The sequence below is a fragment of the Fringilla coelebs genome (genome assembly GCF_963513975.1).
Source record: "Fringilla coelebs genome assembly, chromosome: 6".
Taxonomy (NCBI): domain Eukaryota; kingdom Metazoa; phylum Chordata; class Aves; order Passeriformes; family Fringillidae; genus Fringilla; species Fringilla coelebs.
Genome location: NC_140034.1, coordinates 37,205,375 through 37,227,462, shown reverse-complemented (window position 1 = coordinate 37,227,462; position 22,088 = coordinate 37,205,375). Strand labels below are relative to the sequence as shown.

Genomic DNA, 22,088 nt, shown 5'->3' with positions numbered 1-22,088 from the left:
TACCTTAAGCTGTATATAACCCACAATGGAAGAATAACATTTAGGATAAACATTGTGTAACTTGAGCAGGTATGATGTTGCCTTGCTCATTCTTTCTTCCTCAAAGTGGAAAGTTTTGGTCACTGAAGTACAGAAACAAATTTTGAGAGGCAAATCTAACAGGTGACTGATGGTGAATGAGGCAGAATGCTGTTCTGAACCGGGATCTTTCCAAGACTTATGTGCATTTTGGCCAGGTTAGAATTAGTGGTGACAAGGACCATGAAATCCTAATTTTTAAGTTACCAAGTATTCCTGCATTATTTCAGTGCCTGTTTTTATTAAGTAATTGATCATGTTGCTTGGGTGTCACAATGGTAGATGCCTTTAGAAAACTCTAGGTGCACAGAAGGAATCCACCTCCTTATAGAGCCAGTACGTGGTACATGTGCAGTTTGAGCACAGCTCTGCTGCTCTGTGAAGGTACAATTCTTCACTAATTTTTGCTTAGCATAAAAACTAATGCTATTGGGCTGTATCCCAAATGCAGCCTGAATTGGTACAGGGATTTAAAAATACTTGAGCTGCTGGGTTGCCAGTAGATAAATCCACTTCTACTGGTGCTGTCTCCTTCAAGTTTACTTACCAAAAGCTCTGAAGGAGAAGCTCTGTGGTTTCTTTTTATGATCTTTTGTCAAGGAGAATCCTGTGGTGTTGTAAAGATGTAGAAACCTACCATAAAATGAAGAAAATTCTTGTGTAAGCTTCAAAGCAGATTTCAGCATCTTTGGTCACATCAGAGGCAGCTTGCTTTGTCCTTTTTGAAACAGGACAGTTGCCTTTCAAGGGCTGGACCTCTTTCCCCTCATCATCTCCCAGGAATCTGGAGTGTTGTTAATACCTTTCTTCTGTGAGGCTACTGTGCCTAATATGCCATCTGGGGAGATGTTCCAGCTGGCACAATTGTGATGATGGGCTCAGAGATGAAGATGAGAAAATCCCCTTGAGTGAGATTGTTAAACATAATTAGAATCTGTACTGTAGAACGGTTTGAGTAGGGCCGCTACAGCCAAACTTTGTGTGTCAAAAGTGAACACTGGGTTTCAAAAAGATGCCTTCAAAAAGATGATAAAAAGTAGCCAAGCCCATCCTTCCCTTTCCTTCCCCAGCAGTAGCAGATTTCTCAGAAGCAGGGATACTTTGTGTCTCAAATTTCACTGTGTTAAATACCCCATGGAGAGAAAGCAACACATTTGTGCTGGGGCGCGGAGACCAGGGAGTAGCAAGACTTCTTTCACTCCTTGCCTTTATTTAGGTAGCTTGGGAGGAGGGAAGGATTTAGCTGAAGAAGTAGCTGTAGACAAGAAGGGTGGGCTGAAGAAGGCTGATGGGGTCTTAGTTTCTGGCAAGAGAATGAAGTCTGTACTTGGGACAAAACAGTGGAGATATGCTTTGCAACAGTGCTTTATTGTCAGGCCTAATGATTGTAACTGATATTTTAATTATCAGAGGTGGATTGAAGGGGGCTATGGCCTCTCTTCTGTTCTCTTACAGTTGACCTATGACATTCACAAGTAGCAGTCATGCAGTTTGGAGTAATTGCACTCTTCAAATCTATGTAGCAGCTGGATCCAGTTCTGAATCCCCATCATAGCACTTCAGACAGAAAAGGTCCTGCCTGCTGAAGTAGGGGTGGTCTTTCTTGTGTGAGCTGTTTCCACATGTCCATAACAGCTAGACGGGAATTTCTGCATAGTTTTTTTTCTTGGTCTCCCTTTTTGGTCTCTCCTTTCTTGGTCTCTCCAGTGAGTACTGGAGACTATTCCACACTGAATCCATGTCTCCAATAAAACTGCGCCTAAAGAATAGAATTGTTTCCTGAACAGTTGTGTATTGATCAGTTCAGCTGTAACCTTGTTTGGTTTGGCAGAAGAGAAGACAAACAAACGAAGCAATACTAGCAATCACCTGGAGCTGTAGGCAAACTTCCCTGGTTTAAGACTTTACCAGAACTGGAGTCAAATCTGTTAAATTGACTTTCAGGCAGTTTTCATCAGCCAGTCCCCTAGTGTGTGTGTGTGTGTGGCTGCTTTTGATCTCTTACGTAATTAATTAAAATTCTTTACCTTTGACAGCCAGCGGAGGACCTAACATTTGGCAGAATCTTAAATAACGAGGTAGCTGTGAAGCTTCAGACCTGCAGCAAACCTGTTGCCCAGCAGAAAAGAGAGAAAAATAGGACAAAACCTCAAAATAGCTGGGCAGAAAAGCTTCTTACTAAACTGGAGGGAGGCTTAGTCAAGTCTGCCAAAAGTGCTGCAGCATATATTGAAGACTGTGGCACTGGGGTGCTGTCAGACAGCTGGAGGACATGTGTTGGGAGCTGAGCCCCTGAACTCAGCTGCTGGATGGGGAGTTAGTTAATGCCATCTTTGCCATCTGTGGAGTAGCTCTTGTGGTGGACAGTGGGAATCTTGTGAAATGCTTGGCTTCAGACCTTGTGTGACTTCTATGTTGTGTCACTCTTGGTCTTGAAAGATGAGTCAGGACAGTGCTGATGTTTGGTGTTGCCGGGTCCCTTTGAGACAAGCTGCTGTTGTGCTCCACACAGACTGCTGTTCCCCTGTGCACAGAGCTTCTGGGTTCTTGTCCTGAGTGCCACATGCTAACCCACCCTTCAGGTTATGAGGGGTGGGTCGCTGCTCTGTAGCCAGCTGCTACAGCTTGGGACACATAGAGATGTAATGTGATGCTTTGTCCTGCAGTTACTATTTGAGAATCTGGCATCAGCAATAGGTCTGATATGGCATTCTCCTTCAAGCCTCCAGGTACCAATGTATCTGTTTATTCCTGTCTTTCAAGAGAAGCCATGTAATATGAGCCCTGTTTTCCAAAAATTTCTTTGTGTACCCCATGCTATCTGGGATCAAACTGTGCTCATCCATGCTTTTGTAATTCCTCCTTTCTGTCAGGCAGCTGGAAAGGTTGGACTTTGCAGCTGAGCTCAATGTAGGAGCATACTGCTCCCTCCCTGTCTGGCTACTGAACCTCCTGTCCCAGAAGGAGCACAATCTGTGTCCCTTCTTGCAGCCCTTCCAGTGCCAGGACCTGTGACAGGCAGTACCCACTTTCTGCACTCAGGGTGAATCAAAGTTGAAGTCTATGGCCCTTGGTAAAAGTTTGCTGCTATTTATAAAAACAAAATAATGCAAGCCAGAAAACCTCAACCAACCCCAACCAGACCCCCAAAAGCCACAACAGGGAGCCTTGACTTGTTTAGACTGGCAGATGGTTTTTGATATCTAGATTTAATTGAGAATTTGTCAAGGGAATGGTCCAACTGAAATGAAACATTTTGGGACGTGTTTCACAAATTTGTTCACAGGCAATCTGTAGAGAAAGGTAATATATGAGAGGAAACAATTGCCTTTCCCCAGAGAGAGTAGCCTGAAAATCTCCTTAGGATTTGGGAACCCTGCTTTGAGTTGAACAGAAAACTGAGTTCAGTTCAGAGGTGAGCTGGTAACTCTATTCTTCCTTCCCATTCTCACCTTCAAATATGCAGGGGTGGATCCAGGAAAGTCATAGAATGATAGAATTCGGGTTGGAAAGGGACCTTTAGAGGCCATCTAGTCCATCTAGTCCACCCTGCAGTGAACAGGGACATCTTCATCATCTTCATCTTCAGGGACATCTTGCTCATCTATCATCCCTCTGGACAAACTGTTTCAGTGCTTCACCACATGACTTTTTTTGTAAAAAAAAAAGTCTAATTTGGATCTATTCTCTTTTAGCTTAAAGCCATTTCCCCCATTTCCTACTACAACAGGCTCTACTAAAAAGTTTGTCCCCATCTTTCTTGTAAGTCATTCTTAAGTATTGAAAGGCCACAGTTAGGTTTCCTGGAGCCTTTGTGTTTCTAGGCTCAGCTCTCAGCCTATCCTCACATGAGAGGTGTTCCAGTCCTCTGATCATTTTTGTGGTTTTTCTCTGGACCTGCTCTAACAGGTCTATGTCTTTCCTGTCCTGAGGATTCCACACCTGGATGCAGTACGTCAGGTGGGGTCTCACTAGAAGTGTGTTGTTCTGCATTCTTTATGTAGCACTATATTGGGAATGATACTGAGGGTTTGTCCAAAGGACAGGATGACTTTTCTGAAAAAAGCCAGTGATAGAGAAGAGCCAGTGTATTGTAGGGCATGGGAAACAGACTCCTTTTCTTTATATTTGTGGTCATGGGACTGGATGGTAGAGAAAAATCACTTTGTTCATCTCAGCTTGCACTGTTTCCTAAAAAGAAAAGTAACACTTTTCTATTTTCTTCCTTATAGATAATAGGAGTTGGGTATTAAATAATGACTATATTAAAAAATGGAAAAAAAAGGGATAATGGGAGAGATGCTGTGTTGTACACCAATCCTTCCCTGTGCTAGTTTGGACACTTTCTCCCAAGACCACACACTAACCTTCCCTCAAGGTGGTAAAGCCCACAGAGACACTCTGTGCTGCCTTTCAGAGCCTCTGCAGTGCGATGCTCCTGTTCAAAGTCCCACAGCTGGTTTCACAAATGGGACACAAGTTCAGCTGGTGCTGCGGTACCTGCACACACACAAAGTTAAGGATGTGATTATGGCAAAAACCACCAGATGCTACTGGCTCCACTCCTTCTGTGTCCTTGTTTTCACCTATTCTAAGTGCTGAGTATGCCTGGTTCTTAGAGAGAGGGTACAAAATGGGGCAGTGGTGGAAAGAAATGCTCTCAGAATGGTTTGTGGTAGGAAATGGGATGGAGTTTGTGTAAGCATCCCTTCAGTGGTATGTTTTACATTTTTCTTTTTTTTTTTTGACATCAGAATACTTTTACATACAAATTCTTTGATTACTAATTACCTTTGGGCTCTGACCCTTCAGTACCACAGCATGACACACAATTGTGTTAACTATTAGAAACTTCTGAGCTTAACTGATGGTGAAATTGGGGATGGTTTTTAGTGTGAGAATGAATTGCAGGACTCTTATCATGGGCCAAAGAAGGCTCCTTGCTTGCACTGTCTGTGTAGGCAGTGTGCATGTGCTCTTCCCAACAGTGATGAAAAATCTTGGAGAGGGATTTTGTTCTGTATGTGATGCTGCCCAGGTGTGAGTGAGCTGTAAATGAAGTTGGGTACTGTGGGTATTTAGGGCAAGTAGTTATTTAGGTAGCTTCTGTCCCACACTGTCCCACCCAGCTGGTGCAGCAGGTCCAGGCACTGTCTGTGCAATGTTTCTTAGGGGCCAAAAGTATTAGCTGAGTCCTCAAGAACATTATTGTTAGTGTGGATTCTTGCTGTTGCCAAAAATGTTAGTGATGAAGAAAGTGAGAGCAGGGAAATGGGAATGTTGTTATCTTTGCAAGGCTGCAATGAAAATTCTTGTCACAGCAAAAGCACTTAACTGCCCTTGCTGCCCTGTGCTGGATTCCCGAGGCTGTGAGCAGGAAAAGGTAGGGCTTTTTGGAGGAGTCCTGCAAGTTTGTTGCTGTTTGAGTTGCCTGACAAACCATATTAAGAAAAACTACATAGTACATGCTTCTTATTGCTGCCATCTTAGTTCCAGGGCAAATATTGCAGTTCCCTCAAAAGGAAAGTGCCATCATGCCTGTCACAATATCTATAGCAGTTTTTGTTTTAATTATTGTATTGGTCATTTCTGATTTTAACCTGAGAAACCCTGACTGTCCTCAATCCTAGAGTGTGTCAATTGGATTTTTAAATTGCGAGGCAAGCTGGTAATAATCCCATGTAGGTGGCTTGTTTGTTACTTTGTGCTTTGAGGTCATTAACCAGCATGTGAACTAAAGGTAAGTTGCTATTAAAAAGGAAAACAAAAAGGGGAGAGGAGGAGGCTGGGGAAGCAGTCCTGTGGTAAGGATCATAAACTTGCAGTTTATGTGCTAAGAAATGGAAGCAAGAGAATAAGCATGACTGCTTTATTTGATAACAGAGCTAAATGCTCAGGTAGAGCTCTGCAAGTGGGAAGCTTTGACAGGTTTGGAAAACTATTGCATGCTAGTGAAATAGGGAAGAGGAGTGTTGTAAAGCTCTCAGTACCTCAGCTATTTTGGAACATGTAGGCCTTTTCTCAGCTTGAGGCTCTGCAACCTGCTGGGGTTTGCCCATTAGCTGAGAAAGGAGAGGGACAGCAGAGAGCACAAGTGCCCAAAAGCCTGTGTACTTGCAGGTAGCAGCCTGCTCACTGCTCTACCTGCTCTGCATCTCTCCAGTTACACCTCCTAGCAACCAGTGCCTTGGTGCAGCAACACTACTGGCCTGTGAGCCAAGTCCTGAGCTTGCATAAGAGCAAGGGGGGGTAGTGGGGACTGAATAGCAAAGTCTGGGATGAAAATAAGATACCAGCCGCCTCAGCTGAGCTCCACCCTTTCCAAGAATCTCAAAACAGGCACTGTCTCTTGGCAACCTTGACACAAATCACAGAGTTTAAGCTAAAAGAAGTACATGCAGTCCAAAGGACATATTCCATCACCAGGTGTGAACAACAAGGAATCACTCCTTTTCCTCTTTCTGGAAGACCTGGCACTGTAGATAGTCTTGGGTTTCACTCAGTGTCAGAAGGCAATGAGTTAAAGATGAAAGAGCATCGTGTTAGGATAGCTAAGAAGTGCCAAGAAAATGGTGTATTTTGTTTATTGTAAGCATGCCCTGACTATTGCTTAGGAACCAGATGTAGGACTTGGCCCCCTCCCTCCTGCACTGGAAGATGTGCCCTGCAACGCATGCACACATTGGCCTGTTGTGCACCTGAACCTGCTTCTTTCAGCTGGCAGCCAAGGACTGACAGAGCTGATACCAGCCAATTTCTTGCCTTTGGAGTCAGTTGTTATGCTTTTGCAATGCTGACCTAATACTTTTTAGGAAGTACTCTCAGTCTTGGACTTTAATCTGACAATATTTCTCTGTGACAGGAGATGTAGATATAAAAGAAAGCAAAACTGAGTTTTATCATGATTGCTTCTCCTTCCAGGGAAGCTGTCTTTTCAGATCTCCTGACAACTGATGCTCATTAACTACTCTGAAGAAAAATTGCAGTGCATTGAAAATGCTATGTATTATGCTGAGATAGAGGTAAAGCAGAAGTAAATGTTCATCTTTTGTTAAAGGCAGAGCTGTCACAAGGCTTATAAAAAGACAACATGGGCAGAATTTAACTTTGCCAATCTGTCAATGTCTGAGCTGTTCCTTCTGTGAGAAGTGGCAAGGCTAGGAGAGGGAACTGGCATGAGTTGTGGATGTTTTGGCCTGGGAGCTGCAGCAAGCTTCCTGTGCGTTGTGTTGTGGACAGCTGTGGGGAAGCAGCCCTCCCTGCCCCTTCTTTCAGCATCTGCCAGCCTGACCTTGTAGGGTGCTGAGTAGGCAAGGCTGGCAGGAGGCTTTAGCGCCTTTTTGTGGATCTGGCAGCCTGCTGCCCAAAGCAACTGTGAGCTTTGCCCGTGCCTAGAGAAGTGGAAAACAACTGGCTATTTGAGCAAATGATTCTTTAACTTCATGCTTTCAAAGAAGCAATTTTTTCTGTGTGTGTGTTTGGTGTGTTGTTTTGTTTGTTGTAGTGGGTTTTTGGTTGGTTGGTTGTTTTTTTTTTTTTTTGTTTGACACTCTTGCAGAGATATGGCCTGCATTATGCTTACTGAAGCATTCAAGGGGAAAAGCTGTTCCAGTTTCTTAGCCTCAGTGGGGGCTTTTGCTGCCTGCTCTGGAATGCAGGAGAGATCAATAATGGGTCAATGGACCCTGGAGGGGCCTTACCCCAGGTGTGACCATCCAGGGCGATGGTGGTGGAGAGGGGGCTGGCAGACAAGGTTAAATTTCATTGCTTTTTTTTGTTTTGTTCCTTCGAATGATGCCATTTTAATATTGATACACTTTGTACTCATGGTAGAACAGTTAAAGGCCTGAGGCATCAGCCATGAGCTGTCATGTTAGTCTGCCCCAGATGATTAGTTTGATGTATGGATCTTTCTCCCTGCTCTTGAGTTGCTCAGGCACAATGAGAGAATACTCTGGCTGTGCATGCTGCTGGAAACAGAGGTGTTAGCCAATTGCTTGAAAACAGGATATATTTTTTCTTTGGGACTTGGTTTTAAAGGAAGACACATATTCAGCTTTTGAGGCTTCATGGTGTGGTGTCAACTGCTCTTGCAGAGAAGTTGGTGCAAACCTGAAGTGTAGAGCCAGATTTCGCTGTGTAATCCCAGCTGGGTCTGCAAATCTCTGCAGAGCTCAAGGAGCTGCTTGATGCCAGGAGGATACCTTCAGAGAGCTCCCTTCTTCTCTTGTTATACCATTGGGCTCGAAAGCTGAATTTGCTCAGCACGTAGTGGCAGATTTGATTATTCTGCAGTAATTTTAATGTAAACTCTGCTTCTCTTTATCTTTTTCTTGCCTTTCTCTCTAAACTGCTCTTTGTCTGTTTTTAAAATTTTTTAGATTTTTTTTTCTTGAACTTGTGTTTCAATTGCTTTCTCTTCCCCAGCATGTGTGTGTTTTCTCTGAGGCATTTGCTTGGGCTTAGTTGTTCATGGGCAAAGAGGAAGCACCTCTTGTATGTGGGCTGTGTATGTGCATAAATAAAAAAGGCAGGAATTTATTGTTGGTATAACTACATTCATAACACTCTAATTCATGAATCAATTTACCACTAATTATGACAGAAAAAAGAAGGACTAATAATGCATTAGGGTAATCCTATATAAAAATATCACAATAATTGTGATAGTGCAATTAAAACTGTAACACATTTCTTTGTTTCTGTTTGGTTTTTCTGGTGTTATGCTCATCCTTATGCTGCTCCTCTGGATCTTAGTCAGATGTTGAGGGTAAATCTTTGTAGCCCTTCTCTGGGAAGATTATGATGTGGGTTTTACTGGATTCTTCCTTACTCCAGGGTTCATCTGGATAATTTATAATATGTTTGCTAATACACTTGCAAAACTTGCACTTGTACAAATCTACAATGCTTCTAGAATTCACTATATATGATGTCTTTAATGCATGTTGGATAGTTTTTCTTTGCTTTATTTGCTACCCCTAAAAGCTGGTTTTTCTCAGCTCCAGGTCTGTATGGTTTTTAACAGACAGTGTGTGAATTGTTTGCAGTGGTTTGGTCTCCAATGGCAAGCACGTGCCTCCTCACTTATCATCCCATTCCTGTACTCCTCTGCACTGTGTCCGGTTTCTCTGCTTCTCAAGGCCTCTGCTCTCATACCATGCCTGCATTTTTCTCCACTATGCAGTCATTAGTTGTAAATATCTCAGGCTACATAAAATAGCTGTTGGTCAATGTTGTTTATATAAAACTATGGTTGTACTCCACAAAAGATAAACAGAAGTAAAGCAAATCATCTATAGACACCTGGTCAGCTACAGAAATTGCTGTCACAGCTCAACCAGTAAAACAGAGCTACAAGCAGGTCAAGAAAAGTTCAGAGCACGCAAACCCAGGCAGCCCAAAGCCTTTGAGACTCAGTAAAAAGTTTGTGGCCTGTTGCTGAAAATGGCAAATCTGGGGCTGTCAGCCAGATACTGATTGAAGAGGGACTGGATTTTGAGAGCAAGTGGAGGGGTGGAGCACGACTGGGGAGCAAGAGATCCCCAAAGCAGGTGTCTTGGCTGGTGTGTCAGGACATATAGTTGTTCTTTTCTCCTTGTTGATGTTCCTGGGACAGCTGTAACTTTGGGAGATCTCAGCATATGGAAACAGGTCTTTTCCCAAGAATTACCATAGTATACTGTGATTCTGTAGTGTTCATTCTGGGAAAAGTTGCATTCTCTGTCTTGCATGTGAAGCTCTTCAGGTTTTTAGCCATGTTCTGGCTGTTTGTTTCATCTTTCTTGGTCACACCTGGAACCAGCCAGGTGCTGCTCAAGGCTCCATTTCCTAGTGCTTCTCAGTCTTTCTTGTCTGTCTGATCAGCACATTTTCTGGTCATTAACTATCTCAGTGATCCTTTTGTTCCTCCAGTCTACCTATCATCAGTTGCCCATTGCTCTAACCCCTGGGGCTGCTGCTCATCTGCAGTGTTATGTGGGCGTTTGCCACGAGTGCTGAAATAAAATGCAGCTCTGCAACTCTAGCCCCGTTGATTTGATACTTCGTGTAGGTGTATTGCTGGCATTGCTTCCCTGCCCCTAGGCAAGTGAGTGGTTTCGGAGAGAGGGAGAGAGAAATGTGCACTCTCTATGTGTGTGTAGATGTTATAGTGAGCCATCAGCATATGTGTGTGTCTGTGTATATACCTATAAATATGTGTGTGTCTGTACAGACATTTGTCATCAGTGCCCTGTCTCTTTTGAAGCTTGTCAGATGTGCAGACTGACAGACATTTCATTCTGTGTAAGTACAGCTGCTGCTTTGTGTGGCTTCATTTTTCTACCTACCTTTGCTGCAGGCTGGAGGACAGGTGGAATGTTCTGCAATGCAGCAGAGATGGCCTGCCCCTGATTCTGCCAGGACATGGTTTTATTCCTGGTTTCTCATTCATGAGGATTTTTTTTTTCCCTCTCCTGACTTTGACTTGTTGAAGAGAATGGTGTTTTGAAGGTGAAGTTCCTGCTGAATCACTGGTGACTAGGTAGCTGTGAGCCATAACAATTAACTGGAAACATTTTCATCTTCCTTGCAACTGTAATGATTGCCAGTTAGTAAGCTGGTTTAAATTTCATGGTTTTCCTCTGAGGCCTTTTTTCCCCTCTGCTTTCCCTACATACACTTCTTGCCCAAGTCTTTCACAATTTATGTCTGGGTTAGTTCTTTGCCTCCCAGGAAAGGTGCCTCCTTATTGTGCAGCTCTGTAAAAAGCCATCACTCTCCTGAGGGCACTACTGCCATGTCTCTGGCTCCAGTGTGGCTCCTCTGGAGCTGTGTACAACTTGTCCAGTGGGAGATGGGACCCAGGCTGTGTTTCCTCTCTGCATCCATTTTGTGTGAAGCGTTTCCTGAGTCATCACCCTGCCTTGTATTTACCCAGTGTCAGAAGGGTTGCTAATTTTAAAAATCCTCCTCTTTTTCTGCTCTGCCTCCTTAAAAATAGACCTTGAAATAGCATGAAAACCTCCAATGGTAGCTTAAGGATTTTCCACATGCAATAGTTGTAGGGGGGTGAGTATATGTTGCAGTGAAATCAGTTGGACCTGCTAGAGATCACTGTAGCCAGCCCATGAGGATGGGCAGCACCTTTACTCTAAGAGGAGGCAGGAAGGAAAACTTCTGCAGTTTCTCATCTGTGGTCCTGGTAAAGCTGAAGCTTCAGTGGTGCCTTGTGTATGCAAGAAGCGAGGCCTGGGCTCATTGATGTTACTGTTACAATCTCTGCTCGTTATTGGATCTTTTAAACTGTTCATGTGTTGAGCTTTTTGAAGTATTTTTAAAGCGTTTTGGGTGCCATTTCAGATCTGTGCATCTGTTCTCTGCCATCTGCAGCTTGAGGTTAGACACAGCTGGTTGTTTTAAAGAGTAGTCTGGCAGGTGTAAAGGGGCTGCTGAGAGCAGCCAGTGGAAGCTGTTGGCTGTGCATGGCAGGAGTTGGTGTTGATCCTCCTTGTGCAGGGCAGGAACTGAGAAGTTTCCTGGGCACTCAGGCCTGTCCCCTTGTCTGTAGAAGGGCCTGTTCAGGTAAACAGACACAAAACACATTGGCAGCAGAAGATCATGAGGATGGTAGCATCCCTGCCAGATGACAGGGAGAGAAAGATGCCTGTTTTTCTGGATGTCATCAGATCATGTAGATATTGGTGGAGATTTTGCAGGGCTCTGAGCTTTGAGGCTCACTTAGTGTAATGGACAAGGTGAATTCAGTAGGCTGAAATGGTGGTGAGAGCAGAGGCTGCCCTTGTCTGTTTGGGGATTATCCCAATAAATCCTTGTCAGTTCAGCTCTGCTGCAGTTTCCTCTGCTGCACTCTCTCCTCTTATTGTGGGTGCACACTGTTTTAAGATATCTCTGAAAGTCAAATTTCTGGAGGCTGAGAAAAGAGTCAGGACAAGTATTTTAAAATATGCCCTGTTCTTCCCTAGGACTGGGCTATTGGAGGCAAGAAATTTGGCTTCAGTTTGTCACAGTTCTTCCTGTGGTTTTTTGGAGCAGAACCTATTGTGTGATGTGTTTGAGCTCCCACTCCTGCAGATTTGGGGTGCCATGCAGCCTTTTAAATAGAGCAAGTGTGTCCCTGGTTGGCAATCAGAAATTTCTACCCTATTAGTTTAGTGACACTAAATATATCACTGACTTTCTTTTTCACAGTGGGTTTCTTGTTCAGTATTCGTAGCCTTTCATTAGCCTGCGTTGGTTTCTGAAGCATGAATTTAGCTGCACCTTTCAGGCTCCCACCTTTTTAATTCTCTCTATCACAGATTGGTACAGGCAGCTCTGGAGGCTTTTCTGCTCAGGCAGTGACACCCAGCTCTTAACCTCTCAACAGATAGATCTTTCTTCTCAGCATGCATGTAATTAATACAGTTTGCTTGAAAATACCTATTCAGTTACATAGTCAGTGTGCACATCCTCTCATCACTGTAAACCCACTCCCAGTACTGGCTATGAATTAAAGAAGCTTTTTGGCAGGAAGAATTGCCACATAGAAAATTAACACCAGCTTCTGTAGACACTGCTTTGCTCTGATCAAGCTTGCCATGGCAACCAATGCAGTCTAAAAAAGATTTTGTTCTTATCAAAGTCTTTTTTTCCCCATGCATTTACTGCATAGGAAGCTGTTGCACTCTCATTTGAATAGCTTTGGGTGAGGGGAAGAGAGCAAGGTATGAGCCAGAAATTGAGAAATGGACCCATTTTGAAGGGATGGGACTGTTTACTCTTTTCATTTATTCTTGCAGTGGCATGAAAGGAGTATATTGTGGGGGAGAAAAAAAGAAAGCTAATGTTTGTTTTCATGTCTCAATGGAGTTTTCTTTCCTCTGTACAGCATCCTCTTCATAGCATAGGCTCCATGCGTTTGGGAGAGGAGATCTTGACACATGAGCTTTGCCTACAGCCATGTGTCCCATGAGATAGGGCAACGCTGAGTTGGTTGGTAGCTTGGCAAAGAATGCTACTGCAGCCTTTTAATTTTCCTAAACCCAGGGGAACCTGTAGAGGAAGGAAAAGGGAAAACACACTTCTGCAGAAATTTGATTTTTGTCAGCTTGCTGAGGAAGGAGATGGCTGGGGTAATGCAGCTGATAATAGAGGGATGTTGTGGGAAACAGGAGGACAATGAGAAGAGTAAAATGCCCAGAAAATATAATTTGGTAAGTGCAGAAGTGGAGCCGGTAGAAGAAAAGTCAGAAGTAAAGGTGGAGTGACCCACTGCCACTGACTTAGTGAATCAGATACTTTGTGTAAATGTGATACTGACGTCTGATTCCTCTCCCTTCCTTATGATATTTAGCCTAGGAAATTTGCTAATTTTTTATATTTTGTGGGTCTTTTTGCTTTTGCTGGAGCCAGTGGAAACTACTGTGACATTCCATGTCTTACCCCCTCCTTTCCTTTCCCTTTCTCCCCTCTCTCCCTGTTTTTCATCTGCATATATGATGCACAGTTGTGAAGATATAACCTCGAAGGAGGTTTGGAAAGCTCTGCAAGGAATCTCTCTTGTTGGCTGATACAAATGAGCTCCCTGATGGACAATGTTCATGTTGTTAATAAAAACCTTTGACACTGCTGTGGGAGCTAATTCTGTTTTTCCCTTGTCTTACCTGGATGTCCCACAAGAGAGAGGCATACTGGGAAGGATTGCCCAGCTGAGCTGTTTATAAAAGCTGCTTGCATCAGGAAGGTGTACTTAATGGTTGTGAGGTGGCACCATAGCCCTAGAAATAATGCCTTTCAATATGTGTGCCATTGCCAACAGCCTCTGCAGGAACCAGCATGCAAACAGGACACTTGATCTGAGCTGGCTGATGTATGGTTTGTACAGCAGTAATCCATACAGCAGTGAATAGTTTCTATAAATGTCTTGGAAGTCAGAATATACTTGTGGATTAAAAAGGTGCTGTGATCATCAAGCCTTGTCTGCAGCTGCAGAGGAGATAGAGTTTGTGCTGAAACAAGAGTGTTAACAATGTTGATGTTCTCAACAGCTGCTGTGTGCCAGGCTCTGTGGGTCTCATGAGGTGTTTCTGGAGCTAGCCTGAATTTGCATGTTGGCACCAGCATTCAAAAATCTCTCAGCAGACAAAGGTGTCTTGGGCATTTGAATTTGTTTTGAAAGCTTCAGTTTGGGAAAGGGGTGGAGTGTGTGGAACAGGTGATGTGACCATTGTGGAACTTTGTGTTTGAAGTACTTTGCTTTGTCTACATGCACAGTTGGAAGCTGTGAATAAAAAGATCAGTGCTCTCTTACCATGCATCCTTTCCTTTCCCTCTGGCTGTAAAATACTGAATGTAACCTTATAAAGAAGCACACAAAGGTGGAGGATGGTTATATGGGTGTATGCTCTTTGATGCAACTAATTTTCCATGGTATTTATATTTATTATTTTAACTACTGTAAGATTAAAGCAAGCATAAATGGAAAGGAGTAGGTATTTTGACTCTCTCGAGGGCTTGATGGCCTTACTGGATAGGAGGCAGTGTGGAGTAGGTGGATCAGCAACCTGATCATTCAGTGTCTCCATTCAGTTTATTTTGCTAGACTGATTTCCTTTGCTAAAATGGAGCATGCCCAGAGTATTAATGGGCTCTGAAATACTCTATTTAGGAAGCTGCTGCAGGTTCTGCAGGACTGAGCTGAGCTGTGAGTGTCTGAGCAGGCACTGAAGGCCACCCTGTGTCATTGAGCTACTTAGGTTGTAAGAGAACCTCAGAACACGGACCATTAACCTAACACTGCCTAGCCACCACTAAGCCATGCCCCTGTGTGCCACATCTCCACATCTTTTAAATCCCTCTGGGGATTGCAATTCAACTACTTCTTTGAGCAGCCTGTTCCAGTGCTTGACAAGCTTTTCTGTGAAAAAATATTTCCTAATATCCAATCTAAACCTTTCTGATGCAACTTGAGGCTGTTTTCTAACACTCTGAAGAGATTAAAGAACTAGAAATAGTTTTTGCCTGTTGTGGAAATGTGCTCTTTAGGATAGAATGGACTAGAAACCCTCCCTAGCATTTTGAGAGGGTGCTAGTTCACAAACTTGGATGCTCCTGACTCCCAGAACAGGAGCTGTGCCCCACTGTATGATTGATGGTTTGAGGTTTGCCATCTTGCTTAATAGGGCATCCTTGGAGTTGGCTGAAATCTTCATTGCCCTTGAGTGTGGCAGAGAGGAGAGAAATGGTGGAAAATCAGCCTGGGGGAGCATTGCAGTAGGGTAGCTTTTGTTGGGTAGCAGTTAATTTAAGAAAACAAGTTCAGAAGACTAATTAATCCTGGCTAAATGGCTTTGTTGGCAAGAAGGTCATAACGAATTACGAAGTTATGTTAATTAATAACTGACAAATCAAAATATCTTCTTTTGCTGAGCTTATGAGTTGGAATTAATATTTTGTGATATGAATTAGTGCTTGCTCACCTGCAAAGAGATATGTGATTTATCCCCCTGCTCCTCAGTTAGTGTTAATTAATGATGGGTCAAACTCAGTGAATCAAGCATAGAGTTGTCTTAAGACAAAGTTAAAATATCCACATTTGTGATAGCTGCTCTGGCATTAGGAGCTGTGTGGCTCTTGAAATGATGTGTTGATTTTCCTTGGTGTGTGAGCTGGGTGGTGTCTCTTACCTCCTCTGTAGGCTCTGGATTTGGCCAAGGTCTAGAGAGGAGGGAGGAAGCCTGCTTGGCACACAGGCTGTTCTGGGGTGCCACTCTGCTAAAATTCATGATTGTAAGTGGCCAAAAGTTCAGCCCTGTAAGTTAATAATGGCAAAGCCCTGGACCTTTGTGGCCCACTACACTATTCTAGGAAGTGGTTTGTTTGCTTGCCTGGTTTGAATACCATGGTTAATATTTTGTATCTTTCCTCTGTTTTTTAAACTGTGTTCACTTCCCTGAAGTCCTGTTTCTCTGCTGAGTTCCTTACAATAAAACAGAAACTTGACTTCAAGAGATGCATAAGAAAGTTGTGAGGATTTCATGTCTTCCCTTTATTCTTTCTGGTTTTCTGAAGCTTATTTTAAGCACAATTAATCCTTATTTTAACTCTGCTGGATTTTGGTCCATTAACCCCATCCAACCATAATGGGGTTTTTGATTTGCTTTTCTGATTAGCTGGAAGCTTGGGATTAGGTAGATTTTCACATCTGCTAACTTCCTATTTCATATCTTGTGATTTGCAAGGCTTAACCTTCCCTGACTTGTTAATGGAACACAAACCACCTGCTTCTTTGCACTAATCCCTCAGAAATACATAGCATGGCTTTGACTTGAAACTCTCCAGTTTGGTTCCCCAGGGTAAAAAGGACCAATTCTGGTCTGAACAAATGCTTATCTACACTTTCTCTGCTCTTCCACAAGGTTGCATCCCCAACCATGGCTATCTGCCCTTTAACTGTCAAGAAAGTTTGGTGCCTTTATTACCTTGGCCTTTGGGGTAAGGTATGAATGGATAGGGGTGTGTGAAATGGCATGGCTAGAGAGTAGTCTAAAGGAGGAGAGTGCATATCCAGTGCATCCTTGGTGCTTTGGATGCTTGCTTTGAGCTAGCAATGTTAATGGAGTGTGGAAGGTCCAACCAAGGACTCTCAGCTTAAGGTATTAGTGTGTCACTCCTCTTTTCTGCCCTCTTTTCAAAATTGACACTCCTTGTGGCAGTGTAGCCTGGTCAGACCAAAGAGCAAAGCTACCAGGGCTAGGTGAGGAGATGCCAGAGGCATTGCAGGGCCCTGTCTACCCTGAGCTATGCCTGCAGCACTCCTGGCCCTGCCTGCTGCTGGGGATGTGGAGCGGGGCCTGGAAGGATGCAGCTCTTGTTCCAGGCAGCGTGGTGCCAAGGTGCACTTTGTCCTGTGCGTGAGTGTGCGCTGCCTATCTTGAAATGTTGCTGAGGTCTGTAGGTGAGGTTCTGCGGTGGATTTCTGTGATACCTCAGCTTTTTGCCCTTCTGATTGGCTGTTTCAGGCCAACTCCTCTACTCCCTTACTCCAGGCCAACTCCTCTACTTCTCCTGTGTGTCCTGCATGTTTCTCCCAGTGACTGATGTCTGTAGCCTGGCTTGTGTTGCAAGCAAGCCCCAGCATGATGGTGATGTGAGTGAAATCCTCAGTGCAGCAAAGGCTGCTGGCAGCAGGGCAGGGATATCTTGCAGTGCTCCTCCAACACTGCAGTGAAGGAGGAGCTGGGACTCTCCAAACTCCAGCAGTGTGTTCTTGTAGAGGGACAGGCAAAACCCACACTTTCTGTTTTAGAGGTGAAGTGAAAAGTGCGGCACAAGGTCATTAGAGCAATTGTGACTCTATCTTTTTATTTCCATAACAGCATTTTCTGTTACTGGTTGTTACTGTGCTCTGCTGCAAGGCAAATGCTGTTACATGAAGATTTAAAAATGGTATATAGGATGTTTGTGGAGAGTGGGGAAGGCAGTGGGGAAGGCACAACTAAACCTACAGCAGTATGTGTGACAGGTCTAGGTTTAGTTGTGGGCTGAGACATGGAGGCAACGTGCTGTGGGCAAGAAAAGTGGGAGATGAGGGTGTCTTCTCCTTCCTTCCCCCCCATGTCAGCAATAAAGGTGTTTTGCTCACAGTGGAGGTGATTATATTGCTTACCAGGAGCTTAGTATTGCTTGCTTTAGCAGTTCATCTTACTGAGAGATATCTGCAAGGCCCCTAAGCAAGCTGTTTATGCAGAAAGACTTCTTAGGTCAATAGTTTTTTGGCATCATATGTCTCACTTCTCAACTGGCCAGCCACTTCTTGTGCTATACTCAGTGGTTTCTGTCCTGTCTGTTGTTAAGGTCAGGCACAGAAATTTAGTGCCTTTAACTCTCCTGCATCCCCCCACAAATCTTTTCCAAAAGATCCCCTCTTTCCTTCTTCCCTACCTTCTTACACTAGACAGGCTGCTTTAGCGCGCAGCACACAGGGTCACTTTTATGGCAGGGGACATAATCCATTAGGGCTTTGCACAAGCTTTCATGGCCAACCTTTCTGTACAGCTTGAACAATCAGACTCAGGGCTCCTGGAGGGTGGAAAGGTAATTATTTATGGTACTAGCAAATGGTATTCCTCAACATGGGAGAGACGATTTCCATCTGGATTGTTCTTTTGCTTTCTGTTTTTTAGTTAACCTCAGCTCAGTCTGGGATTAGGGGATAAAACAGCTTTTTGGGACTATTTTTGCTGCTTTTCTTTTTTTTTTTTTCTTTTCCAACAAGGATAGCTCTTTGGTTATCTTTATGCATGTGGTGATATAATCTCTCTTTGTTTTTGTGTCTCCTGTGTCTAGGTGTGTTGTTGTGCTGTTCAACCCTAGAAAAAATAAGCAACACCATATTCTAAACAGCTCCAGGTGAGTAAAGCTTTAAGCTGGACTTACTTTCTGTGAGGTGAATTCAAGACTTTTATGGCTTGACTGAAGTGCAGGAGCTGCTCTTGCCCCAGGCTAAATCCCCTTGGTTAGAGTTGCCCTGGGGACAGGCTGCCTGCTGCTTTGAGTCCAGCTCCTTCTCACATGAGGTCCTATTGCTGACAAAGTACCACCTCATAAACATTGTGATCCCAAGAGGAACTGGTAATGGTCTTACTACAGCTCCATGGTATCTGACTTTTTTTAGTCCCTCCACCTAAAATGATGACCTCAGTATTAAAGCCAGCAGTGTGACATGGTCCTGCACCTGGAATAAAGGTGCAGCAATGAACCTCAACTTTTGGAACTTTTCTGCTGCTGCTGTTTGAGACTTGGGCACCAGGGAATCCCCATGGCAAAGCAAAACCATTATGTCAGGCTATTATGGGTGACTTCAGCATTTTTTCAGTTCTTCCCAACCTACTCCCCAGTCATGATGTATTGAAATGAAGTCACATGTTGTGAATGTTTCTCAGTGTTATTTTCTCTGTTTTAGGAAAACAATTACAGCACTTGCTTTCTCTCCAGATGGAAAATATTTGGTTACAGGAGAGGTAAGTGTGAGAGGAGAGAGGGTGCACCTTGTCCATTGCACTTTGAAGCAGGGCAGAGGGGCTTAGAAGAAACAGGCTGTTTTCACACAGAGAAGTGAGTTCCAGTGTTGCCTCACTGTTCAGTGGACCTGCTGGCTTATGGGGGGCACTGGGTGCTCCTGCTGGGAGATTTTCAACACGTCAGCTTGGGGGCTGGGTCTTCTGGGGTGGCATCTGTGGGCTGAAGGTAGAGTGAAAATAAGCAAAAGGACACACACTATCATTCTACTCTAGCGTCAATGAAGAGTACTTGGATGGTCCAGAATATTGGCCGGAGTTTAGCATTGTCCCTTCAGGATTTCAGAAAGTAACTGAAGCCAGAAACAGTGTTGCAGGAAAAATGAAAAGTGTGCATGGAGTGGAGTTTTAGGAATAGTTGCAGAAGATGCTGGTGCCTGTGGTTTGGCATTGTTTGTTTGGCTGGGGGCAACAATTGCTGCCTCTTTCCCAACATGCCCAAGGGGGAGGATAAGCATGAGTACACTGTGTGTCTGTTCTGCATTAGAAGTTCAAGACACAGGCTGTGTCATGAGGCTGGAATTGCTAGATGTTAAAAATCCACAGAAATGCTGACCTTCATATGGTTGGGCTTAGTTTGCCCTTGTGTGTGATTAATGGCAGTTTACCACTAGTCCCTGTGCCTCTGTAAGAGATGGGGAGGGAGCATGTGTGAGACAGGTCTCCTCCTGAGCCTCAGCCTGTCACTGTCCTGTGTTGGAGCTGTCAAGGTGGAGACTGTTCTTTCCAGAGGTCTCCAGTGTGGTCACCGTGATGGCAGCTGTCATGTCCCCAGGTGGCTCCAAACCTGGGCCTGAATCCTGTATGGATCACACCGAGGGTAGAAACAAAAGTGAGTTTTTTTGGATGGAGGCTACCATGACGCAGAAAAAGTTAGCATGAATTTTCCATCATTAGGTGTTGTGATTAGTTTTTTTTTGGTGAAAACATGAGGTTTCATAGCTCATGGTATTCAGTTCTGATGATTCTGGTGCCTTCTTTTATTTTCTGTTTTTTAAAAATTTCTGGTGCTTGATGCTTTTCATTAGGAGTACGAAAAATGGTAAAAAATGAAGTGGGAACTTTTCTTACTAACAAACTTTTCTGATTGGAAATTTATTGGGGTAAATGGCAAATTAAAATTATTAAGAAAAAAAAAGCTGTTTTAGTTATATTTGAACTTTGTAGGGGTTTTGTTGTTATTCTTGTTGTTGTAGGGGGAGGTTTTTGGGATTTTGTGGGGTTTTTTTGTTGGGGTTTTTTTTTTCCCTTGTTGCAAAACATGTCTCCTCTTGCCCTGTTGTAAAGCCATTTATTTATTTCAGTATCCTCCCTCGTGTCTGAGATTTGAATTATTGCTTAGTGTAGCAGTGTCCCCTGCTGGTGTAAGTAGTCGTGTCTTAGTTCATCCCCTGTCCCACAGGGAAATGCTTTCTGAGTTCACTTTCTCAAGCTCCCTCGTAGCTGCATTATGCTAATTCTGCCTAATAACACCTTAGTTTTCTGTATGGCTGGCTTTTCAGGGAGGAGAGCATGGAGGTTAGCTATTGGTTGCCATACATATGAAATGTCTTTTACATATTTCAAATTCGTTAGAAAACTCTTTTTTTCCCCTCTTTATAATTATTATTCTTTATTTCTCCGCATGGAGGTGTTGAGTCCTTGTCCATGGGGGTCACACAGAGCTGCCTTTTGGTGGGCATTTCTTAAAAGATGAAATGCAAATTCAGTTTGTTAGGGTCCTGAGATGTATGCTAAGTTACTGGGAAATAGCTATATATATATGTATGTGTTTAATTATAGCAGTTGTTTTGAAGAGCAGCTGATTCAGCTCGTTGTAATATCTTGCCAGCCACCTTGAGACCTGAGCTCTCAGGTTGTTGCAGGAGGGAGAACTGTACCAACTGCAGTTAAATCTGACCATGGCATTTTTCCAGGCCAGAAACAGCTGCCTAGCAGAGCTTTTGAACAAGGCAATTAAAACATGCACAATTTTAAGCTTTTAAAGCTTCGAGTTCTACTTGTGATGAGACTTGCCTCTCCCACACAATCAAATGACTAACTTAAAACCAATCAAAAAGGTACTATTCTGCCATGTTGCCATGGATATGTTATCTTACAAGCTACTGTTTTGACAGGCTTGAATGTGGAATCATGAGCAGTTACTTGAGTAAGGTTTGCCCATCAAGCACATTTTTTGGCCAGCGTTTCAGCTCATCTTGTGTGCCTTGTTTTTAATTTGGTTTAATAGCAAACAATTAAACAAAAGAATAGATTTGTCTGGCAGAAAATGCTGAATTGGCATTTCTGTTTCTCTGGAGAGCAAACATTAAACCAGAGGCTCTGTTACCTCCATGTCTTTTTTTCTGACATTACCCTGCCCGCACTCTTTTGGGCAGAATGCATCTGTGTGCTACCTTGTGACAGAAATGATGCTGCTAGCCTCTTCAGAGGCTTCTCTCAGATGGTGTGTGAGAGTACCCACAACAGCCATGTCATGTTTTTGTAAGGCATGACCTGTTTGATATTTCAGATGTCTATGTTGTGTTAGGAGCAGAGGAGTGAGGGCTTTTCATTCACTGGGTCTGGGGAAAACAATCTATTATAATCCTTTTCACAAGCAGACTGTAAGTTCCCATTACAGACACCAGGGATGTGCATCAAAAGTATTGTTCTAGTCCCTGGCTAGAGCAGGGACTAGCATTTTGTGAGTAGCATAAGAAGAGGTTTAAAAGAGGGGAGGTGGTATTAATTTGCACAGCTGTTGAAATGCATATACCCCTTAGCTGGTTGGTCTCAATCTCAACCTGGGCTTTAAAGAATCAAAGGAACTGCTAAACTATTATGTGTGCACAGTGTAGAAATCTCTTTCCAAGCTCCTGCACATTTACATGTACCCCATTTACATGTAACCCAAAATCAGTCAGAACTGATTTTGGGTTACATCTCTTGTTCTGTGTCTGTTCCTGT

The 22,088-nt window shown here is 43.5% G+C and overlaps 1 protein-coding gene across 4 annotated transcripts in view; it reads left to right on the top strand.

The window, feature by feature from the left end:
• The window catches only part of MAPKBP1 (mitogen-activated protein kinase binding protein 1), a 95,913-nt gene that overhangs the window by 33,649 nt on the left and 40,176 nt on the right, over positions 1-22,088 (top strand). For all 4 annotated transcript variants that reach the window (XM_084208655.1, XM_084208656.1, XM_084208654.1 and 1 more), the window contains exons 3-4: positions 18,409-18,471; positions 19,025-19,082. In XM_084208655.1, coding sequence (XP_084064781.1) covers positions 18,409-18,471; positions 19,025-19,082 — 121 coding nt within the window. The remainder of the gene's footprint in view (positions 1-18,408; positions 18,472-19,024; positions 19,083-22,088) is intronic.